Source organism: Drosophila navojoa, chromosome X, assembly GCF_054131105.1.
Source record: "Drosophila navojoa isolate 15081-1374.11 chromosome X, UAZ_NAV_1.0, whole genome shotgun sequence".
Classification (NCBI taxonomy): Eukaryota; Metazoa; Arthropoda; class Insecta; order Diptera; family Drosophilidae; genus Drosophila; species Drosophila navojoa.
Window position 1 is genome coordinate 184497 of NC_142895.1, and position 25100 is coordinate 209596.

A 25100-nucleotide genomic window follows, 5' to 3' on the forward strand; every position below is an offset into this window, starting at 1 on the left:
GCGTAGCTTTTAGGGCGGAAACGCATTCTGATATACCAGAAATAATTTTGCTGTCGAGTGTTAAAACGTATCGAACGGGTTTTAAACGCGGTCAATAACGACGACAGCCACAAACGTGAGATGAGCTCAAGCATCAGCCAAATCTAACCGACAAGTGTAGAACTGTTTATTTATATATTTTTATATATTAATATATACTTATGCATATGAGAATACGTTGAACAACCGGCCATGGTAGTGCTCCAAAACTTTTTCAATAACTTAATTTTCACGTACATACGCACATTGATATGTATGTATATGCGTGTGCTTGTAGTCCACTCAATAGTCCTTATTTGTGTATAAACTATTTCAAAATTTCAGTGAATATGTGAATAGAAACTCGCGTCAAATGAACTTCAATCAAATGTAAATAAGAGCATTCGCATACATATGCATTTCTGTATACTAAAGGCGTCGCTTCTGCCGTATACCCATACATACATCTACACAGGGGCATACATACATTCGCATGCATATGTAAATACAGCTGTGAACGATGCCGAAATCTAATATAAATATACACTTATCATTATTGTATATTTATATACACATACATACATATGTACATATGTAAGTATATATCTACAAGTATGTACATACATATGAAACAAATTGAATGAAACACATTGAAAACAGTAATTCGGACATATGGATATGTATTTATGTGCATACATATGTATGTGTGTGTGTGTTTGTTTGCAGGTGCCGAACGAACAAAAGTATTCGTACTTATTCGGCATTTATCAATGCTGGACGTTTTGCCACCACACCCACATAACATATACATACATATGTATGTATGTATGTTCATACTTCTACATTCCCATGCATACAGACATCCACATATACATACATATACGAGTATGTAGATATGTATATATGTTTATTAGTTCGCTTGCTTTGTAAGCCGAAAGATTTTGATTAACAATCATACATATATACATATGAATATGTATGTATACATATATATGTACATGTACTAGTAAATATACTAATATGTGTTATTATGAATATACCCTTGAAGATATTTCTATTTACATACATATGATAATGCCGGCATCAAATGTAAACAAAGTTTAAATAAGACAAGCTCTAACATCGACTTGTCTGACATAGGTACATACGTATGTATGTATGAATGTAAATATGCCAATGTATGTACAATCAAATTCCGCAGAATATACATGCATAGTATGTATGTGGATATATACGTTGACTTACTTACAATATGCATACGCTGGTAATGTACATACATACATACATACATATGTATATAATGATTATACCTACAAACATACATACATACATAGGTATGTATATATGTATGTATGTAAATACATATGCATGTTTGCAGTTACTGTGCTATCAAATTACACCAATTCAACAGCATAATGTATATATGTATATGTACATACACACATACTGCAAGTACAGCTATTATATGCATACAATACATATGTACATAGGTGCATGCACATTATGTATATTATGTATATGTATATGTGCATGTACATACATATATGTATGTACATACATACATATGTAGCTGTAATGCAGACCTAGACTCCGGCCCATTCTTGTTGCAGTGTATAAAGCTAACGCGTAAGAACTTTTAAACGAAACAGATTAACTGATTTCTCAAATATTAAGATAACTTGTGAAGCGGCAAAATGTTGATCCGCTGGAAAAGTAAAGATAAAAGTGCATCAACTAATCAGAGCGGCAATGCAAGTAGCAGCTCATCATCGAAGAAGAAGCGCAAGGGACGGGAAGGAGGTAAGCAAAACGAATATCAAAATCATACATATGTATGTATGTATGTATGTATGTACCTACACTCTTTGCCATTGTGTGTACTACACACTGTGATGGCATACAATCTGAGCAACATACATAGTATCTGGCAAACTAACGGATAGTCTGCACATACAAACGGACATTCGTATGTTTGTGCAAGCTAGAGCTAAATGAATACATATGTATGTGTGCATGTACAAATAGTCTAATTGGAACCAATCTGAGCTATCGATACTATCGATATGTAAGGCGCTCGATTGATAATTATATTCCTTGGCAATTATTTTTTTCAGAAGAAGACTGGCAAAATGAAAATAAACCGGCTCGCCTGCAAAGTAACGAGCAGGGTAAGAATCATCAATTGCTTATATGTATGTGTATTTATGTACATATATATTCACTTTTATGTTTCCTTAAAGGCGACGAGCGTAGACGCGCAATGCGACGCGATGATCCGCGAAGACACACACTCGGTGGTGACATTCTGGTCTACGGCAGCTCACAGCATCCGCATCCGCATCAAATGGCGCAGCAACAGCAGCGAGCCATGGATCTGGAAGTAAGCCTAGGGCAGCATTATCAATATCAGCACCCAACAAGGGATTCGCTCTTTTATTACAGATGAGCACACGAGCGCAGAAGAATAAGAAAAATCAACCGATGCGCGGTTATGCACCCGTTAATCAAGGCCCATTGTTCGATGACGATCCTGGCATTATGTCCGAGGTGGAAACAGCCAGCACTGGGTTTCGACGAGGCGGCAAACAGCGCTCTTCGTTGCCAGTGGTGCGTACGCCCTCAAAGACGCTCGAGCGACCGCTTGGGCTGGTCTTCTTGCAATATCGCTCAGAGACCAAGCGGGCGTTGCTTCCAAATGAGATCACCTCGATAGATACGGTGCGTGCGTTGTTCGTGCGCTCGTTTCCTCGTCAGCTGACAATGTCATACTTGGAAGGACCCAACGTCAAGATCTACATACACGATGCCAGCAAGGACATGTTCTATGAGCTGGAAGACGTGCGTTCTCATCTGCGCGAGATACGCGACCGCTCCGTCTTACGTCTGTTTGAATCAACAGAGGTAGCCGCACCTCCACAGATTCTCCCTGGTGGTCCGGGCATACCACAGCCCTTACCACAAGCACCTTCAAGCTGGGATCAGGATCAGAGTTATTTCAGCGAGCCCGAGTTCGATTCGGATTTCAAGCATCAGCACATCCACAAATCGAAGGTAAGACATTGATGGACCCAATCCACTTGGATACTGGCTATGTTTTTATTTATTTTGTTGCTTTAAAATTATTTCAACACCCACAATTAATATCTGTTTAGATATTTATATAAATATGTGCATATGTACATAGAGGTGAGAGGGTCTGCTACGATACGTTATTCAAGCCTGGGTATCCAGCCATTTATACTTATACCTATATACACTTACATATATTCAAGTACATTCAATGCAAAAAAAAAAAAAAAAACAACAAAATCAAACAAAATAATATATGTATGTATGCATAATAAGCGTTATTTGCAGCACCCTGTTTAAGAGTATATTTTGCGGGATATTGACAGGATTAACTGCTGACTGAGTGGGTGATTGGGAGGCAGGTATTAGAAATTTCCACAGTTGCCCACACTGAGGCCTTTGAGCGTGTTGTTCATGTGCTCCTTGACGTCCTTCCAGGCAAAGACAATGGCGCCTTGGAAAGGCTCCGGGTCACAGTTGCTGCAGATGCCCATGACGGCCTTGACCTCCTCCTCGGCCGGCTCTCGATCGTGTGTGCTGATCTCCTCCTCGAGAGTCATCTTCAGCGTCAGATCCTGTTTGAATTGCTGCCCACCAAAGTCGGCCAGACCATTGTACTTACTGAAAACCTCGCTGTTGTCATCCAGTTGGCCATCATCAACCAGGGATCCGTCGGCGAGCAAGACCAAACCCCGCTTTTGCACCTTTCGCTCCTGTGGTGCTTCGCGCTTAAATTGTATATGTGTCTCTGTCTCATCTATGAACTGTACATTGGCTGAGTTGCTGAGCATCTGGAAACGTCCCGATGTCGGTTTATTCGAAGCTGTGGGTATCCCACGAGGAATGGGCGATAGACCTAGTAGCTGCTGTGCCACCAAACGAGAGCCAGCATTTATTTGGCCATTAACAAAGTTTGTGTTCACTGTAATCGCTTGGTCAGCCACTCCGTTTGGTGGATTCTGTGTGGGCATTGCGTTGGCTAGATTGATGCGGACTCTCGTTGGAATTTGTCCGCTTGCCAGCAGGGAGTGCATCGGTTGTGGTCGATTTATCTGAGTTTGTCCATAAATATTAATATTAGCTGTAGAATCTCTTTTAGCATACGAACCATTGGAGGAGCACGTGTTGTGCTGGGCAGCTCCTGACCCTCGTGATCAAAGTGGTGCACATGATGATGTTTGTGGTCTCGATGTGCCTTGCCCGCGCTCAAAGCCACGCGATAAATTTGCACTAGCGTTACCTCAAAGTGGAGGCCATGACTTACTTGCCCAGTTATTGAACTGCCGCCCGATCGCAGTTTCCCCTTAGCGGGTATTTTATGGCCGACCAGCTGTAAAATTCGATATCGGAGTTATAAATTGCAAAACAAATTCAACCAGGCGTATTGTACCAAGTCGGGCGCGATGTCGACTAGCAAATACCCTGGGCCCCTGTCGAGCTGCTGGTTCAGACATACTGCATACAAAATATTGCGACGAGTAAACTTGACTCAAATCTATATTTTTGCATCCAAAAGTGATCAAGCTCAAAGATCTATTATCACTATTGGACAAACAGAGCCACGTTAGAAGATTGATTCGTGGACAAAACTAATATACCAAGAATTCGCACTCCAATGAGTAAAGTAGAGTAGGACTTATGAGCGATTATAGACTGCTGTGGCAAACTGATATTCATTATTTGCTGCAACAGCTGCAAGTCAGTTTGGTCTAGTTAGTCTCTTGGATTGGCTATCGTTTTCGTTCCGTCCCATCGAGCTTGGGTAATTGGAGATTACTTACCGAATTATGGAATCCACGTCCAATGCGCTCTGCTTTCAGCCAGACCTGCCACTCGCCGGTCTTTCCATTCCACGAGCTGCACATGTGATGCCATTGCCGCATACGCAGCGGATAGTTCAATCTGCATTCCAAAATTAAGTCATGGTTCATATGTTGTCCGATATTTCGCTATATATGTATATATGCGTGTGTATATACAATATATACATTGATTAGGAACAACGTACCTATACATTTGCTGACCTTTTATGGCCATCGATAGGAAACTGGAATTTTGCGCGTTCGCGACCCAGATTTGTATTTCGCGTGGTTCCTTTTCGACTGTAGAAGTGGAGACTGAGTTAATTTGAGAAATAAAAATGTCGGTGGCTGTTATGAAATCAGAGCAAATTGCGTGATGCTGAATTGCAATCGGCAAACCAGCCAGCCAGCCAACCAACAAACTATGCTGCCTAATGGAATGTTATCCAAAAAGTGAAAGATACTTTATCTATGCAATGCTACCAATGATACCAGTACTACCAATTTAAGTTTCCTTCTTAAACCATACTACGATATTATTCTTTATATTGTAATGATCTAGTATGAGGAGCAGACCACTGACCCTTTCAATATTGTATTGAGGGTAGAGGATACACGCATTGAATTTCTCTCACCTATTAATACTTCAAATTTAAGAAACTGATACGTATGGTATGGCCCTCTTCACCTGTCTGCTATTACCCTTTCTCTCTCAACAATACAATCAACAACTGTCTCTTTGAGTCTATAAAAAAATATACATGTAACCTACTCCATAAAAATTTAATAAGCATGCCATGCTGCGGGCTGGGGTAAATGCATACATATATGTATATCCACTGGTCGGTCGGCTATGATGCCAGTGAGAGAGTAACAGCGGGAAATCTACCGAAAATCCTGTTAAACATAATAGCTGCATATGTAATATCTATTTGCTGAGAGCAGCCGTCTACCAGTTTAGTTGGCTTTCCATTGCAAAATTGTGTTTGGAGATGACGCGTTGCGAGGGATGAGGTGTTGTCCCGAGGGTCAAGACGGCATCGCTCAATTTCTCAGTTACTCCGGAAGCTTTTCACGCAGCTCACGTTGCACATTTAAAATAATCGCAAGCAGTTAAAATAACAAAAGCAGCAGCAGCCGCAACAACAACAGCAGCAGCGCACTGCAAACAGGTAAATTTAACGCTTACGTAATACGGTCTCCAGTCAGTGAGACAGTTGAAAGTGCTTAAGATAATAGACGCAGAGTGTAAAAACTCTCTTCCTATAGTATGGTAAACTCAACTATACCAGACCTCCTTTTCTTTTGTAACATTCTTGCTGCTTGTAGACTTACAATATAGGCAGGTTGATACGCACATATAAAATGTAGACTAATGGGAAAAAGTTTTAAAGTTGGATCTTACAGAGAATCGGAAATACCAAGCCAAAAATCTAGTTTAATCGAAATGACGAAAATGGTTTTATATGTTGATCATATATATGTCGTAAAGACAGAATACATGTCAAGTTGTCTTATTGATCAGTGAAATATATAGTAAACGGTTTGCCGACAGATATTTAGAAACCAATCAATACCCTGTTTTCGATTTGTCCTAGGGTATAATAATAAATTAAATTATCGCATAATCACGGCTAACAATGTTGACCATCAAACAGTTGTTAAGCCCCGTCATCATGCATTCATCTCATCTGTCAATTTCACATCAACATCACAAAACCCCGCAACATCAACAACATCAACAACATGAACAACATCAACAACAACAACAACAATATTTAGATCAGGAAGCTGAATCCCTTTCACTTTTTGGGGCCATTATTCGACCCACAATTTTTGTTGGTCACAGGTCTGGCAGCTAACGTCTTTTGTGCTGGTCGTTTCGCTGGCTAAAGCGGCCCGCATTATGTAAAAGGTCGGCGATGATTTTGATTGTGTTTATGATTAAAGAAAGTATCTGCAAAAGTCTTGCCTTCATTTTCATATACAAAGTGATGTAAGCAACGAGACAATAGTCGCTGTGCTTGATGAATTACATGAATTAGCCTCGTACTCACCTTCGTAGGTCAACATGACATGATCGCCGCTGTGGTTGGTAAAACGCATCCAGAAACATAGCGTAAACTGATCCAGCTCGGGCAACTCGTTATCATACTCCACTGCCCCGTCTTGATTGAATGCAAACTTCTTGACGCTGCAGCGATCGGAAGCATAGATATCAGAGCGCGGAAAACTTATAGTGGGCTCTTCAATAACATCATCTTTCAAGCCATATGACTTGTAGTGATTATCGTGATCGTCAATTAATGTAATGGGATGCGGGGACTCAACTCCATTTATTACAGCAGCTCGCGTTAAAAGTAGATCGTCTTCCTCCTTCGAGTCGCCAAATTGGGCATAACTGGTGGCCAGCTCGTGGCTGCTGCTCGCCTCGCCAGGATGAGATTGCTTTAAGCTGTAGGATGTTATGGGGCTGCCCCCTGACGCGATGGGCTTCCATCCGAGGGAGCTGTCGACGTGAACGAGAAGAAGAAACGCACTGAGCACTAAGCTCGCGCCCCAGCCTGTTTGCCAAAACATTTTACCGGAATATTATGTTTTTGGACTTTTGTCTTTGGCCTTTTTATTTTGTAATTGAAATGGAAGCGATTGTACGTCCGTCTGCGACGCTGTCTCGCACTTTACTAGTCGGCTACGCATGCTCCAACGCTGTGTCGACCGTAGTCAAAAAGAAGAAGAAAACATAAAAAGCCAAACCGCATACACCGAGCCCGTCACCACGCACAGTGGAGTTAGAAACAAATTTTGTATGGAAATATAAAGGTTGAGAGTGCATGACTATAATTTTTTTTTTTTAATTATTTAAAGAAAATCTTTTTCAAATTTTTTTTAATCGTAATGGATATCAAAACTTCAATGAACGCAACATTTATTCCCACTTCTATGCGAGAATGTGAGGGACAAAGACTTTAAAAATTGACAGCATTTGCATTTACAGTATAATATACTCTAGCTGCCTGTTCTATTTCTTTCACTGTAGAACAATTGGTTGGTATGATTTTGCCACGGCTTATGAGCCGTGGTCCCACTGTGCGCTGGTTGTATGAGTACGTCCGTCGGCCAGTTGTAACAAATGGTAAAATTGTATTGAAATTGAAACTGGTTGGGATTTTGTAATACCCTGCGTTACTGTGAAATGGGTATGCAAGATCTCGGGGGCACAGACTATTCCGAAGCTGTCCTTAAGACACTTTTGGACTTTAAGCTTGGCTCTACATTAATGTGTTTACTAGGATCCGAGTTTTGTTGTTGGGAAAACAAAAGGCGCTACAAATATAGCAGAATACTGTAAAACTATTATAACTGCTGCAGGCCATGCTGGCCGGGCATACTCGAGCTGAGCACTCTCACCTGTTTTCTTTTTGTGCGCTGTAAAGCCAATCTTTTCATTTCAATGCAACAGCGCTACACATTTATGTGTATGTATGTATTTAAGCTAAGCATTACTATCTGCTAGGCACCGACATAGTCAAAGCTTCCTCTTTGCCTAACCCTAGTCGCCGAGACAGTCGAATGCGAAAGTATATACATATGTACATGTATGTACATACATGTTTAAATATATGTATATGCTTATAGCAATAATATATGCATTTATACATACTTCTGAACTAACTGTCTTCACTTTGTCTGTGTTAGCTGCACATCATTAATAAATCAGTCAACATTCCAGTGGCAACTATTGTGTAATGTACAAATAAGAGTAATAGATCTGCCGATCAGAAATCGCTTCTAACCGATGGAAAGAATTAATGACTGACTATATGCAGAATGAATATGTTCAGAAATTTGTATTTAACCTTTTGATACAAATTTAGGTATGAAATGAAAGTTCATGTGTAGTCTCCCATCGATTTGACAATTCTTGAAGAATACCCAATCCTAATTGAGTCTAACTACATGGCTAAAATAGAGACTGATGAAACAGCTACTAGTTATAGTTTTTTTTATATGTACGTATGTATATACATGTATGTGTGTCTTATCAGAACGAATATAGATGTTATATGTGTCTGAGAAAGTGAAAGCCTTTTTAGTTTCTACACGCGAAAATAATTGGCAAACAGTTTGATTACCTGGGTGTGTACTACAACATTTGTGAATCGCTTTTTCGTTTCGCGATTTGTTGGCCCAGCCCCCCGGGGCTTCCAGCTATCAACTGAGTATCACAGTTGACTTCAAGCAATCCATTATTATTGTATTCGCATATTGCAAAAAAAAAAAAAAAAAAATAAAAACAAAAAAAACAATATACATATATATACATAATATTATTGTTATTATTATTATTAATAGTAATCAATGCATTAAATTATATGAAATTGTTTTAGATTGGTAAACAGCCAGCTCCGTATTATGTGGGCTCGTCGCAGACCTTGCCACGTGGGATGTACGGATCAGATCGTAACAAAATTTCAATGGGTAAGTAATGCTTGAGCATGGCTTATTACCCATCTCCTTTTCATTCATATTTTGAGAACCTAGTACATAACTTAAACCTTGGTAAAGTCAAACTAACATAAACATATGTGCGATTGTTGAAAAAAAAACTCCGTATGTAATGGTGTTATGTATTTTTGAATTACATAAATAGGACATATAACCAAGAGTGTTTTGTATTTGTCAAATGCACCTACACAGAAATCTGATGTCTATATCTATAGTTCTAACAATATTCAATTTTTTTTTTTCAATTTTTATACTCATTCACGAAGTGAATTAGTATATTGGTTTTGTGCAATGTCCGTCTTGCTGTCCGTCCGTCTGTCCGTCCGTCCGTCCGTCCGTCTGTCCGTCTGTCCGTCTGTCCGTCTGTCCGTCTGTCCGTATGAACGCAGTTCATTTCGCCGCTATTGAAGCTAGAGACTTGAAATTTGGAACACATACTCGTGTATAACTCCGATTTATAAAGTGTTAAAATTTTCCCGATCCGCCCACTAGGGGCGTGGCAAATCGGAAAATGCATTTTCCGATATACCAGAAATCATGTTAGTTGAAGAGCTAGAAAGTTGAAATTTGGTATGTAGATCCGCGTTGACCCCCCAAGTCCAAAAAGCTATGGTGGATATATCTACGCCCATTGGGGGCGTGGCAAATCAGATAAAACTGTATCTCCTAAAGTTCTAAAGCTAGAACGTTGAAATTTCGCACGTGAGCTAATGCTATAATTCTATAATGACTGATTAAAAATTTGTATGTCTACGCCTAATAGGGGCGTGGCAAATCGGCCCTGAAGATATAGTGATTTTTCAAATTTGGCTATATTTTAGGCACTATTGATGCTAGAGACTTGAAATGTGGTATATATACGTGAGTTGACCTCCCAAGTCCAACAAGCTATAGTGGATATATGTCCGCCCAAAGGGGGCGTGGCAAACCGCAAAACTTTATATCTCCTACAGTTTAAGAGCTAGAAGCTTCAAATTTGGATAGTTGTGTTACTGGTAACCTCCTCTATCGATGCCCCAAAAATAATTGTCACGCCTCTTTGGGGGCGTGGCATATCGAAAAATACCCTGTAATTTTCACATTTTTTGAGCGTAAGCATTCAAATTTTGCATATATGTTACCGTTAGCTCTTTCTAAGAACTGGGCAAAAATGAGGTGTCTACGGCCATTAGGGGCGTGGCAATCGGCATTTGTAGTATCAAATTGCGACATTTATATGCTTGAGCTATCTATGTATGTACATGTATATACAAATAGGCTTAATAGGCATTGATAACACGGAGGAAACATTTTTATAAAATTTAAAAATAAAATTTAAATATTTAAAAAATATAAAAGAAACTAAAATAACAAAATATGCAATTTACAAAAAAGAGTTTTCCGCGGGATTTGAACTCGCACCCAAGTCATGTTTGTCAAAAGAACAAAAACAAATTGAACCGGCGCCTTTGCTGACAGCGCCACCACCTATTGTCGACGGCTGCAATTAAAATGAAATCCAAAAATAAGATTCTTTTTATGAGAGTAGCGGATGGTAAATTCAAGAACAAAGCAAAAACAAATCAGTCTCATTTCAACGCTAGAGTATGCATTTATGTGTACATACATACACACATACAAATGAGCGCGTGCATAAGAAACGCTGGAATGTTACATATGCGTGCAGACTTATGTACATACATATATGTACATGCATAAATGCGTACATATGTACATATATAATAATATTTAAGAAGAACAATTTAACAATTTTAAACTTATAAAATTTTTTAATTAGAAAAAAGAATAAAATAAGTATCTATTTTATAAAAAACAAAATATGTATGAAAAAAAATATACAACATTGAAGGGGCCTTGAACCTCCGCCGCTGTAACATAACTTGCGACGCCTCTATCACCCACGCTATCGTTTTGCTTGACAATCTGGTAGCTAAAATACAATAAACTAATAACAGAGCGTCATCTGACAAAACTACAATAACAGCTAGAAAATCCACAAAATCAATCGCAATTCTTAGAATGCTAAAAAGCGCGCTTTTGTAATGTAAGCAAACGCTTAAGAATCTGCAATAGGTGTGACCGAAAGCTATTAACGAAAATTACCATACATTTGTACTCAAAAAGTGCACGATCAATATAATAATTATCGATTACTCGATAAAAATTACCAAAAGCTACAATATAATCAAAAAGCATAATTGTTTTGTACTAAATTTTTTAAAGCCAAATTAAATTTGAAATAAGAATAAATGCCCCTTTGTAAACATAGCATCATGTATACGGACTGTGAATGAGTATTCCGCAGTCGGTAGCGCCCGACTGCAACGTTCTTACTTGTTCGCTTTGATAATCCATGAATATTTAAAAAACATATTTCAAAAATATTTATTTATTACAAAATGCTAAACTGGGTCGCACTTACAGACGGATATACCAGCTCTCCAGAGAGGAGCACACGGAGCAACTATGAGGAGCCATACTATAGCCAATATGGTACGCGCGGACCTGTTGTAGCGCCAATCATAGACGAGGAGCAAAGGTAAGTTTTAGCTGATTTCTTACTATGCATATATAATTTCCTCATTATCGATTGAAATCGATAATTTCACTTAATTTTGTAGGCGCGTCCGACACCCTTTATCGTATTATGTAGGTGCGTGTAATAAATACAGAGACTTTCTATCTTTCAGTTTTTGGATATCAGCTCCGCCTTCCCCAAATTTAGGAAGAGTCTTTTTCAAATGCTAGATAACTTTTATCATCATTATCATTATTACGCTCAAATATGTTTATTAGGAAAATCAAAGAAAAAGTTCTGGATAAGTAGAAGTGAAAAGGCAGGCAATACAGATATTGCCGATTAGATATATATTTGCTACAAAAAATGTTCAGCCAATTTGTTTAAGGGGATTATAAATATGATACGCACTGTATAAGCCTTTGCTTATTTATATAAGAGGAATACGAAATATAACATAACATTATCTTTCGTACTCCTCTTGTAAATTGATCATTCATAAAATATTATTATAATTATACTTTAGCTAAATAATGATTACGTCGACTTTTGCGACTGTATTAATAGTACTGATGCCTGTGCTTGCATACTTTCTATCTCTCTCTCTCAATATTTTTAACTCTGAGTTTCACTCTCTTTCCCGTTCACAGCGATGTCGCCCTCGTGGAAGATCAATATTCGTTGTATGGGATCAAAGTTGGTCCAAATCGTCTGCCACACCGTGGTAATCAGATCTATGATCCAACCAGGTGAGCACCATAGGCCAATTGTTGATCATGCACGGAGTTATTGTATATCGCATAGTCACCCAAGAGCAAGTTCGACATGTGAATGTGAGCATTGTGGATGCTGCGGCGGCGTCTACTGCGCCTATAGATCTTAATACGCTTCACACTCCCATTTGTATTCGTTGTAGTAGCTGTTGCAACCGGGTGGAAGTAGGTTGTACCTTTGCTTTTGATTGCCTGCACAATGAGGCACAACAGATAGCCGCCAAAGGAGAGAAAGGCCAGAGCAGTGATGCTGATTTGAAACAAGGTCTGCAGCTTGGATGGCTTCTCTTCAACCCAACTGGCAACATGATCACTTTGCCATGGATGCGAGGAGCCAATGGCCGATGTGCCACGATCGCTCCTTGAAAAGAAACGTAAATACTAGATCTAAGGAACTTCTACAGATTAGTATTCTTCCTACCGATCGGCAGCCATCAAAGCCATTCGCTGGGGTCCATCACTCGTCTCACTACAGCCAGCGAGGGCCTCGTCAACGTTTGTCTCGTGGCTTTCTGCGTGGCCCATTAGCTCCATCGATTTCTTCAGTACCAACAAATCATGTATCTGAAAATTTGACAAACAGCTTGCGAATCGTTCTTGCGTGCTGGTCACTGTTGGGCAACAACAAAGCATCAAACGTTCTTTAAACTATTAGTTAGAGTCCGAAAATAGTGTACATATAGCTTACCGCTGCAGTAGGCCATGGTGCTGGCTATATTTCCTCCACACCTAGTCGACGGGCATGCAAGAAGCGACTGTGCGCCAAGAATGGCCATGGATGAAATTGTGCTACAACTCTAACGACTGCATCAACAGGGCTGGCAACGCTTGCTTGATTCAAATATTTCAGCTTTCAAGCCTACAATGTATACTGGCCTTAAAACATCTATATTATAAGCACTGCCTCTGCGACCCGACGTGAACTATATAAATATTAAGCTTTCAACTGAGCAATTGCACATAGAGAGCTTGTTGTTTGATTTTGATTTCATCTGTATATGTGTTTCCTAAATTATATCATGATATCCATATATTAAATAGGTGTAGGGTATTCGCTAGCAGTCACTGCCGACTATAGCACTCGTACTTGTCAAGCTTGGCTGATCAATTAGATCTTGCTGACTTGTCACAAACAGTGGCTCCGACCTATGTGTAAAATATAAATTGTTAAAATTGTTCAAAAGCGTGTCGAATGTTATATTTCCTTTTATTTTACAATATTTAAATATTCTTTATGTTGTCTATATGTTTACAGGCCAGAAGATTTGCATCGCATTCGTGTTGAGCATATGGAGCGTCAATTGGCGAACCTCACTGGATTGGTCCAGAAGGCATTAGTTAACCAAAATCCCCAAATTGCGCCGATACCGGTACCCACATTGGACCCCAACTATCTTGTCGTGCCAACCCAAATGCAAGGTATATAATTTTCTTTGCGTTATTATTAACGAAAAGAGTAAATTTTGGTGCAAAAATATTAGTGGTATTTGCAAATGTGTACCCTGTTATCTATGTGTACCCTGTTTATTGTACTATATTCGCCCGCATATAGAAAAATCGGGCTAAACCCATTATCTATGTATATCACGATCAGCAGTCAAGTGTATCAAGCCATTTTATTTTGTATGTTCCTCCGTCCGTTCCGGAACCTATAAGAACGTGAGCTTTAATAATAGATTCTGCCACAGATTGCACATATCAATAGCTTTTCTCATTTTTTGATGCGTTATATATAATCGAATATTGAACAATCTGTCTTATATATATTTTTATTTAGCTAATGGTTCCGCCGATGAACTATACATTAGAGAAAAGGCACCTAAGCTGGGCAAGAATTCATGTCGTAAGTGTATCAAAAGAGTTGCCGCATGCCTCAGTGTCCAAATCCATATTTTTTTTTCCAGAAAAATCCGTGTCCTTTGAGAAATCGGTTTCATTTAGTGACGATATACAAGGAATACCCAAGTCACATAGCCCCCTACATGCCGGTAAATACAAACAAATAAATAATTACTTATAGCCATCATTTTATGTTATATTCTTTATTTTAGCTTTTTTGCTTCGCATTTGTTTAGAGTTTTTTGGTTTAATAATTTTGTTCTTCTTAATCATCATACGTATTTAGTTAAGTCTCGTCGGTGTGGACAATTTATGCGTTCGTTGACTTTGATTTCATTCTGGCCTTTAAGTCTTTAAGGGGCTTTGAGAATCGTTGTACACCTATTCCCACAGAGAATATAAAAATCTGTTTTGCAATTTTATATTAACCTATTAAAAAAAAATAATTCTCTGTACCGGACCCAAAAGCTGATACGAAGCCAACCAAGCCGGCAATTAAGTCGTCTACCTTGCCACGTACATCCTCCCAAGGTAAGAGCGATATATGAAAGAAACGATGGCAATTATTTCATGAATATTATAATTTTTATCAAAAGAATCACGCATGTATTATACGCAAATCACACACACACACACACATATATATATATATATATATATATATATATATATATATATATGAATGCTTATTGACTGATTACATTTATATTTTCAATATCCTGAACCGATATTATCTTTTTGAAAAGGAAGGCAGGAAGTTCACCTACCTCTCTGTCTGTCTATAAGGTGTCGATGATTTCGAGAACTACGAAAAGTAGAGCTTTGATATTTCAACTATATAATAGATTCTAGAAATACCAAAATAAGTTTGTAGTGTCTCGTAAATTCATCGCAGACTACAAATGTTTCTGATCTTAGAGTCTCACATTTAGTCTCCCTTTAATAGAAGTTAAACATTTATTTCAATGAAATGAGTTTAAGGCTTGAGCTTTGCTGCACAAACACAATTATGTTTAAGTCCGCAAAAGAAGAAGATAATACATTTATAGGCGCAAGGTTCAGAGTATCTGCTAGCCGGGTATGCTCGACTAGGCTATCACTCTTCATTAATTTAATTTTATGTAATCCACAGAGCGCGACCGCTTGAAGCCTCCGCCACCGCCAAAGCCGATTGTGCTAGCTCAGACTGCGCATCCCAACTACAGGGCAGACATTGCACTCGCCCCCGAGGTATACAATCATTTGCGCGGTCTGCAGAAAAAGGCAAAGGACTTGCGCATGGAAGTGCGCACTCTAAGACGGCTATCACAGGCTCAGTCCGTTGCCGTACGGGAGGACATCAAAAGTACCTTCATGCGTATACGTGCCACATTGTTGGCAAGCAGCGGTGGCAGCTTTTGGGGTCAAGGCGATCAGGACACTACGCGTATATCGCGAGAAGAGGAACTGTACAAGCAGGAGGTCATACGGCTGGAAAAGGATCTCAGTGACTTGGAAGCTTCGGTTGAAAATCTGCGCGGCGAGGTGATCAATCGACGTACGCGCGTCAATATGACTGCAGTCGAGGACATGGCCCTGGTTCTTAGTCGCGCAAGGTATCATCTGCTACCATTCGTATTCTTTACGCATAGACCAGTCAAGTCTCTATCTTTACAGCAAAACTGTCGCTGAGCTAAAGCTCAAGTTTCCGACTTTGTCAAACGGTTTGCGCTGCATACTGTCCAACGAGATGGAAAAAGTAGTACGAGAAGAAAAGTTCCTAAAAGAAGAGCCCGATCGGTTGGAATCGGCTTTGCGTCGCTGCAAAAAGTTAACGGGCACATTAGTTACACTTAAACGGTTTGTAGATTTCCCACAAAATATTTGTATACCCTAGAACCCATAGTAAATGGCTGGGTAAACATACATATATCGGGTTTTGTAATTGTACATGTAGATCATACATTTAGAACTACATGATTCTAGGGTATCTGGCTAATCGGGCATCCCCGATTAGACCTTTCTTAGTTGCTATTGCTGAAGGAACCACTTCTCTTTCCATAATTAGTTTGGCGAGCGTACAGGAACAACGTTTGCCTCCTAATGAGCCGTCAGTCAATGAGGAGTCTTTGCGTTCTGCAGATATTTCGGTCCCTGACAAGGTAAGTTGCCCGATTGATAAACCTATAGATATATTTGATAAACAAATACACAAAAAAAAAAAAAAAAAAAAAAAAAAATAGTTATTTAAAAAACACCTAGGGCTGTAAAGCCAATACTAATATTTGCGCATAAAACACCGTTTCATACCGTGTCATACATATTAATATATATATATATATATATATATATATATATATATATATATATATATATATATACATATAATAATGATTAACGAAAATTCTTTGTATTATTTTGATGACAAAAACTAGTTGCTTTTGACCGAAAGAAGTATTTGCATTGGCTGCGTTTCATTTTAAGAAATGAACCTATTTTGCACATTAGAATCCTTGCTAAATATTGTAAAACCCGCTGACTGAATAACCTTAATAACTTTGCATCGAGTGCCTGAAAGGTGGCCTTGTATGCATTGATCAAGGTATTGACATCAAATCAACCTTACAGCTTTACATCCGCCGTCCATTAGCATTTTTATTCATACAAGTCTATCCGTCTGTCCATCTGCTTACCCTAATAACCAAAACAGAAATTCAATTGCTGATAAGAAACGTTTCATAAAGTGCCCATAAGATACTGATAAAAACAGAATATAGAAACAGTTGAAGCAGCTTAAGTGTTTTTTAAGGCAAGGTGTATTCGAAAATATGCACAGCAAATACTTAGCTATTTATCGATATTCATGTTCTTCTCATCAATGCCATATAATGCGTTATACCTGGCCTTGAAACACTTTTCTCGAACCCTTTGCGATAGTGCAAATTGTTGTACTTTCATGCAGTGCTATAAACTCTGATGGCAGTTCAGAAATTTGTAAAAAAAATAAGTGGAGCTAGGAAAATAAATAGTTGTATGTCCATTTTTGAGTAATTCAACTGAAATGCTTAAGCATGTAATAGATATTCAAAATCAATTTTTTAGCACACATTAATAAAGTGCATTGATTGCAAGTACATTATTTGGGTAGTTTATCGTTGACCTTTCGTTTTACAAAGCAGCGATTGAATAAACATAACTGCGGTCTATCTACAGTTCGTTAGAATATATGTATATATTGAGTACAGATATATATTAATGGGATTTAGTGGACAATTTACTGAAAGAGAATCACTTGGCCTATGTCCTAGACTGATATATATACTTATATACATATATGCATATATATATACATATATGCATATATATATATACATTAGAGAGAGGAATGTGAAACTTTTTTAATCTCATTTCATCCTTAATACTGCGCATCGACTATTATCGACTGTTTTTGATTGAAATTACAATCTAGTTGTGCAAGGGTTTTATATAAAATATAAGCAAGCTATTTAGTGCTACCTTAGTCAATCAATTGTATTTACTCAATTCGATTCATTTGTACGTATGCTTTTTTATGGTTTAATATTATTTCAGTTCTGGTTCCTCTGTTCATTTCTGTGCTGTTTTTACTATAAACAAGTTGCAATTGGCTGTTAATAAGTAGTTTCATTTGTTTTTATTTCTACTGCGTCCACTTCATTGTACTTGATTTTGTTTTATACATACGTGTAGAGTTTACACCAATCCCGTGACAGTTCATAAAAGGCCATGGCTTCACTGATATTTCTCAAGGGTTAAAACACTATCAAACTAATTTAAAGACCATTTTTGTTGTTTTTAGTTCATGTTTGAGTTTTGTTTGATACATATTGAAACACGAAAATTCATGTTCATCCGTTTGAAAAAACAAACACCACCAAAAATTAAAAGCTTAAAGTCTTATTAAACGAGGTTTACCTAGTGATATCGTTTTCTTCTTCTTGCCCCTTTTTTTTCGAACTAACAATTTTTGATATCGTATACAACAACAACAACAACCCACATAGTTTAACTGGCGATGGAGTTCTAACTTCAAAGAGGCAATTACTGAGTAATGACTGAAAACACAAAAACTAAAACAAACAAAAATACAAAAAATAATCAAATGATAATTAAACTGGAAACCATTTTCAAAAAAAAAAATAATAATAATAATGAAAAACTCTCATAAAAAACTATGTCCATTTTATTTTAGCTGAAACATTATTTGCTCCGCATTTAAAACATAAATAGTTTATATTTTTGTATACAACTTACTAAACTTAACTTCTAAACTAATACAAAACTCATCAAATGCTATCTATAAGAACTAAACACATTTACCAACTGCAGTTATATATCACTAGTTACCTATATACATATATATATGTGTATATATGATACATATATATATATGTATATATATAAGCTTATGTGTGTATACATATATATGAATGTGTGTGCGTAATGTGCTTTCCAAAAGGGGTTTCTCTGAGCTAAGTGTTGCAAACATCTCGGCTGCAATACATTCAAGGAATTTACATACATATAAATGAGCTACGGATCAGAGTACTTGTCATATACTACCATATTATAAGACAAAATAGATCGAAATTTTTGTATCGCTAGTCAAGTTTCAAGTAAATCAATCAGTGAATTACTGAATCAATCAAGAAAGGTAAATAGCATTGACACACAATTTATTATACATGTTTTGAAAGACTTAAACAGCAACAACCTCTGTGGTAGATAAATCGTTTTGATTCCCCCTTCCATTAACTACATACTTTCTTCCCAGATGTCCCCTTGAAGTACTAATCAAGAATACAAAATACAACAACAATATTAACAACAACAACAAATTAAACAAATATGTGACCTCCTCAACACCTTTCTCTGTGCTCAAATATTTCTATTATTAATAATTGTTTTCAATTGCTTTCGTCTGTGGTCGCCCCAGCACCCTTCTACTTCACACACATCCTACTATTTCTATACTATTTGGATTGTAAAATTATCATCAATGGATTACCAGTAATTTATAACTTTCATTATATTATATATACTGGTAGGCAAAGCAGCATTTCAAGTATTATAGCAAAGTATACTGATGATCACTACTTTTCATTATAGAGCATGACAGAACATAACAGTCGACCGCTATTCCAGAATATAGCCGACAAATAAGTTTTGCTGTAGAAGAACTGAGGGCAATGCATCATTACCTGTTTCTGTGTAGAGTAAATGTATAGCAGTCTGGCAGTATAACAGATTTTACTATAAAATCATTTGCACTGTACATGTGCAAATCAATTCTTAGCCAAACGAGTACAACAGTATAAATAAATACAATTTACAATAGAGCAATAAATGTTGGTATAAACATATATAATCTACTAATATAACAATATTGCAGGCTTTGCTAAAAATATAGAAAATATCTCCTAACCGAGTATAATAGTTTGGCAGTATAACAGAATTTGCTATAAATACAATAAAACAATCTATGATGTGGCAAAGATCATCTCATATGGCGAACAGTTCTAATACGACAGTGTCCCTTATCTATGCAACAGACAGACAGTAAAAGCATTTTGCTTAAATAATAAATTCTTTTGGACATTATTGTTATTATTTGATAGCAGTTGGTTCCGAAATGATGATATAATTTGCAATTGTAACATTTTTTCCGCTGTCTGACAATTGGCGAGAAAACTCACATTTTTTTCAAACTAATTACGATCTGTTCTCTACATCGATTTCTTATTTGTGTTGATTAATTATGTTTTTCGCATTTCTTTCTGTTTTTCTTTTCATTGGTATTCCTTTTGTAAAAAGCTCAAGAAGTTTAAATATGATAATCAATTTGTGTGCATGCGCATATATGTGAAGGCCTCGTTTCTTTCTACTGGCTAACAAAACCAAATTGTAAATTTAATGTTTGTACTTCATTCATCGAAAACGCATCAACAACTCTGACACCAACAAACTTTCAGCATTTTTACTTCAGTTCACATCTAATAAAAGACAACAAAAGAACACAAATTAATTGTATTAAATAACTTTCTCCCTTGAATACAGCCGCCGAGTTCTCCAGAACAAAATATTACATCCAATAAGGACGAAAATCAAATATATATAGAACAACTTTTGGAAAGATATAGCTTCGGTATTCCGAAGACTTAAAACAAATATGCAAACATGTTTATGCTATGCTACTTTGCAACAGAATTTATTTTTTGTTTGTTAAGAAAAGCTAGTTGAAAATCAAAAACAGAACCAAAAAAAAAAAAAACGAAAACAGAACAAAATAATAATATTTTTGTATTAATGTTGTAGTTGAAAAATGAACTATGTCTATATAAAAAATCTAGTATCAACCTAAATGTACCTTTGTTAATGTATACACAAATCATTCTTTTAAGCGTGAAGTCAATATACCAAATTAATCAAATCAATCCAATTGACCAAATCGAATTCTAAAGCTCAAGCTCTTCAAAATGCTCTCACTCATCGATTGTTGTCTTTGAAGTTTTAACCATCTAACATATTTACCCATCCTTCATCGATTTCTCTGTTTGTCATTACGTACATATATATATATATATATTATTTTATTTCATTTTTTACTATGACTACCTGTACCTCTACTAAAAAAATATGCTTATGCCGTACTATCTGACAAAATATTTTGTCGGTGGAGCTTTATATATATATATATATATATATATATATATATATATATACATATATAGATACATATACCTAAAGTTCATAAGAGCTTATGGTAAAATCTCCCATGTAACTCATTGTTCTTTTTGTTTATTTTTTTATTTTTTTTAATAAATGAGATAATTAGAAATCGAATTACAAACTATGAATTGTGCAAAAGTTATTTGAGCAAACATACCCTCTAATGCATTGCATGCAATTGAAGTAGTTAGAGAAACACCGTTCAAAATATTCACTATTACTTTTTGTTATATTTTTATTATTACTAGCAGAAACAGAAAGCCTTGAAATTTATGCCTTTGTTTCTTATTTTTGCATGTCATGGTTAAGCCAAACAAATTAAGAAAAAACATTTAAATTAAAAATACCAAGTCATTCGAAACTGAAATAATTAGGTTGAATAATACGAAACGTGTTATGGGTGAGGTGCCTTTGAAGCAATTATCATTTACCTTCAACTATACATATTTTTAGACAGGCCTATACCTTCATATATGTAGCTATGTTTATCCTTCAATTTTAACATACGAACATTACAATATGACAAACATGCCTAAAGATGTCCCTTGCTAGAGCACTTCCGACAGGAAGTGAACGACTTGAAAATACGCTAAATATCTTGCCGGGATGCTATGTCAAATGTTGCAGCAATTATAATCAGGTTTACAAGGGGCGCAAGGGATCCTCCAGTGGAGTATGACCAACTGGAGTAAACAACCCTGTTCACATTTCCTAAATCTTTTTATTTATAATTTTGAGTTCAAACTGTCCCCGGGTGTCATAGCGTTGCTTTTTGTTTTGATTTTGTATTTGCCTGAATGTTTTCTTATTCTGATTGTTGTGGCAGACTTTCTCTATATATCCTAAAAACATATATGTACGTTATTACTATACACAGCATGATTTATTTTTTTTCTTATACACACTCTATATTGACTATGAAAATATTTTTGTTTTATGCTATAGCCTGTCTCACTAGATGGGTTTTCATACAATGTATTAATTCTACAATACAGTACCACATAATTAATTATATATATACGATGGTATACATTTATATGTATAAATGTGCAATGTTTTTTTATTAAACTTCATTTAACTTCACAAATTGTTGACAACATTTTGCATCGATTTACAATTTTACTGTAATTGTGTATTCTTTATAGCCAATCCCAACACCCAGGATGGGGTCGTTCCCTGTCGGCGGGGGAATCGCACCCGAAAACGCACTCGATGCTCTGCTAGACGAGTTAAAGACATTTTCAAAGCCAATTGCCCAACAACAACAGCAGCAGCAGCAGTTGCAGCAGCAACAACAAATGCAGCAACAGCAGCAACAACAACAACAAAAGCCACCATTTGAGGTAAATTATTGGGCTCCAAATATAGATAGATAAATTTCCATTTTGACATACTCACATATATACATATACATATATCACGAATGTATGCATCACAGGTACGCCCTGAAGATTCGACATCTGATGAAAGTGCTCAGGCAGCGATACAGAGCACCGTCACCACGCAAATATCTCAGGCACGCCTGCTGACAGAGGCGAACGTCGTCAATATGCAACAGGCGACCACCAACAGCATGGTCATGGCCGTTTCTAGCGGGGCAACAACGCATTTGTCGCGTGGTGCATTGACCCATCAGCAGTCGCAACAGCAGCTGATGGTGCATACCAACATAGGAAGCTTGCGACGCCTGCATTCATTTCCCAGCGAATCTGACAACGAGCTTCCACCCCCACTCGCTAACGGTGGAGGTGGTGGTGGTGGTGGCGGCGGCGGTGGTGTTGGTGTTGGTGGTGTCAACGTCAGCAGCAACAACAATAAACCACCAGTGCCCGAACGCAATGCCGATTTGATAACAAGAGTAGGTCACAAGCGCATACCGCCACCACCGCCGCCGCGTACCAGCTCACGTAGTCCACTGGCCAGTCCGACAAGCCCGAATATGCCACAAAACATAGCCGCTGCCACAGCCGGTGCTGCTACCGCCGCCGCTGCCAACATGGTTGACAATAATATGATGAGCATCGAGACTATCGTCATCGGTAGTGGTGACACTTCAAGCGGCGACAACTCCAGTGGCAATGAGTCTGGCAACGATCACGCGCAGCGGCAGGTGGCACTTGAGATGCGCCACCAGGAGTTATTGAAGAAACAAAAGCTATTGCAGGAGCAATACCAACGCTTACAGCAAATGAGCAAGATACCTTCGGTTGACATATCCGGGCCCCCGCATCCCGGCAACGAATCGAATATACAGCAGAAAATAGCCGCAATCAATTTGTTGGCCTGTGAATCCATGGGCAGTGATCCGGCTGCAGCAGCGGCGGCGGCAGGAGCTGCTGAGAATGCAGCGGGTACAAATGGTGTATTGAACAGTGATGCTACGGGTGGTGTGGTTGGCGGCGTTGTTGGTGGTGGTACAAATGCAGGAGCTGCTGCTACTGCTACTGCTGCTGTTGCTGCTGCTGCAAACACCGCAATGACCACCAAACAGGTGTACGAGACGGAGATCCTCTAACACAATTGGAAATTGGCGTGGAGCGAAACGAAAATTGATATTTAACTGTAGCATCATTATACATACTATATACTATACACATATGTATATGTGTCTCTGACACGTCGCACAAACTGCAGCGTAGTATATCTCAATCTCACTATCCCTCTTCCACTCTCAATCCTTATCACTATTGTATATGTTTCTCTGTCATATGCATGAATTTCAGCTCTGATCTGTATTACACTCTTTCTCTTTTCAATCCTTCTCTCTCTCTCTCTCTCTCTCTCTCTCTCTCTCTCTCTTTCTCACACACTCTATATGTCATCCTCGCCCAACACAGACATCAGACGAATTACATACGAAGACTAAAAGCCTTCGGCTCTGTAGCACTTGAATAATAGGATTGTTAAGAATGTTAAGCAACTAAGACGTACTCCCATACGTGTTAAATCTAAATGTCTTATATATATTCCATAATACGTTTGTGTGCCAGGCTACATATACATATGTATTGCCGAACGAAAATCAAAAATTATATGAGAAAACCAAAAACAAAAATATGCGATGTAGCTCCATCGTGATGTAGATGTACATCGAACAAATGTATGTACTAAGCTGTTTTGTCCCTGCTCAAAATATTTTGAGCAACATGCCAACATTAATCATTATTAGAGTAGTTATTAAGAGATACCAACACATGAATTGAATTAAATTGCCTATCTTCCACCACTAGCCACACAACACATATATCAGGCCACTACAAGTTGAAGCAAAAACAGCGGCCATCCCACTAAGCAAAGAATGCATGTGTAATGTGTGTTCTATGGTTGGTGGTCGTATATGGAGAACAATGAATGAGAGGCAAATACTTAAGCTGTTTGACTTCTTTAATTTTTTGATCAAGTTTACTTTCATATATGTCTCATTTTATCTTTTTTTTTTTTTGTTCTTTGGTATGGGACGTGAGACTGATAGTTCTATATATTTAGGTCATCAAAAAAGTGAAGAATGATCTTCAACAATAAGTACGAAAATATTTCTTAGAAAATAAAACTAGCTAATTTTATTCCAGTACACGGTAAATTCTTTCCAAAAATAAGTAAAAACAAAGACGACATTTACTGCATGCTGTTTGTTTTCGAAAGCCCAACGTTTTGGTTAACAATATTTGATTTTTGGGAAGAGTCATTTTCGGACTTCCGAAAATATATGTGTTATAGCTGATCTGTACATCCCATAAAATGGGATTGGGGGTATACATTGATTTACTTCTTGATGATCGATTGTAGTTAAAAGTCATATATTTGATATCTTTTTATTGCACAGCA

At 37.5% G+C, this 25100-nt stretch overlaps 3 protein-coding genes and 1 long non-coding RNA gene across 8 annotated transcripts; 1 reads left to right on the forward strand and 3 right to left on the reverse strand.

Moving 5' to 3' along the window:
* LOC115565026 (coiled-coil domain-containing protein CG32809) lies at positions 1-24499 on the forward strand. 5 transcript variants are annotated; one of them, XM_089264507.1, is made up of 16 exons: positions 1-156; positions 1600-1818; positions 2133-2398; positions 2461-3069; positions 9281-9371; positions 11823-11937; positions 12567-12665; positions 13945-14108; positions 14467-14532; positions 14594-14677; positions 14997-15059; positions 15661-16123; positions 16185-16367; positions 16576-16669; positions 22421-22618; positions 22714-24499. In XM_089264507.1, exons 2-16 carry the CDS (start codon positions 1713-1715, stop codon positions 23788-23790), a joined length of 3678 nt encoding a protein of 1225 aa, XP_089120633.1. In that variant the 5' UTR covers positions 1-156; positions 1600-1712; the 3' UTR covers positions 23791-24499. The 5 variants fall into 5 exon arrangements, with proteins under 5 accessions (XP_089120633.1, XP_089120637.1, XP_089120634.1 ...); XM_089264511.1 differs by lacking the exon at positions 22714-24499 and adding an exon at positions 18551-18594 and having other exon boundaries at positions 22421-22603; XM_089264508.1 differs by lacking the exon at positions 14997-15059.
* b6 (pentraxin-related protein b6) lies at positions 3101-7654 on the reverse strand. Its single transcript, XM_030389963.2, has 5 exons — positions 6947-7654; positions 5096-5189; positions 4869-4989; positions 4196-4417; positions 3101-4139 (listed from the first exon to the last, which is right to left on the reverse strand). Exons 1-5 carry the CDS (start codon positions 7467-7469, stop codon positions 3453-3455), a joined length of 1647 nt encoding a protein of 548 aa, XP_030245823.1. The 5' UTR covers positions 7470-7654; the 3' UTR covers positions 3101-3452.
* On the reverse strand, positions 12651-13581 carry LOC115565028 (uncharacterized). The gene is made up of 3 exons (XM_030389970.2): positions 13378-13581; positions 13111-13300; positions 12651-13050 (listed from the first exon to the last, which is right to left on the reverse strand). Exons 1-3 carry the CDS (start codon positions 13463-13465, stop codon positions 12651-12653), a joined length of 678 nt encoding a protein of 225 aa, XP_030245830.2. The 5' UTR covers positions 13466-13581.
* On the reverse strand, positions 16433-18953 carry LOC149090492 (uncharacterized). Its single transcript, XR_016197433.1, has 2 exons — positions 18231-18953; positions 16433-16691 (listed from the first exon to the last, which is right to left on the reverse strand). It is a non-coding gene; the product is annotated as an uncharacterized LOC149090492 (long non-coding RNA).
* Positions 24500-25100: the final 601 nt, after the last annotated feature.

Excerpts from the sequence above, each read along its gene's own strand:
- LOC115565028 (XM_030389970.2), bottom strand. The coding sequence starts at position 13,465 with ATGGCCATTCTTGGCGCACAGTCGCTTCTTGCATGCCCGTCGACTAGG. Across the intron at positions 13,301-13,377 it reads CACCATGGCCTACTGCAGCG|TGACCAGCACGCAAGAACGA; the intron begins GTAAGCTATATG and ends GTTGCCCAACAG. Across the intron at positions 13,051-13,110 it reads GCTTTGATGGCTGCCGATCG|GAGCGATCGTGGCACATCGG; the intron begins GTAGGAAGAATA and ends TTTCTTTTCAAG.
- LOC115565026 (XM_089264507.1), top strand. The coding sequence starts at position 1,713 with ATGTTGATCCGCTGGAAAAGTAAAGATAAAAGTGCATCAACTAATCAG. Across the intron at positions 9,372-11,822 it reads TCGTAACAAAATTTCAATGG|ACGGATATACCAGCTCTCCA; the intron begins GTAAGTAATGCT and ends TCGCACTTACAG. Across the intron at positions 16,124-16,184 it reads CTGGTTCTTAGTCGCGCAAG|CAAAACTGTCGCTGAGCTAA; the intron begins GTATCATCTGCT and ends CTATCTTTACAG.
- b6 (XM_030389963.2), bottom strand. The coding sequence starts at position 7,469 with ATGTTTTGGCAAACAGGCTGGGGCGCGAGCTTAGTGCTCAGTGCGTTT. Across the intron at positions 5,190-6,946 it reads TGTCATGTTGACCTACGAAG|TCGAAAAGGAACCACGCGAA; the intron begins GTGAGTACGAGG and ends CCACTTCTACAG. Across the intron at positions 4,140-4,195 it reads CAACACGTGCTCCTCCAATG|ATAAATCGACCACAACCGAT; the intron begins GTTCGTATGCTA and ends GGACAAACTCAG.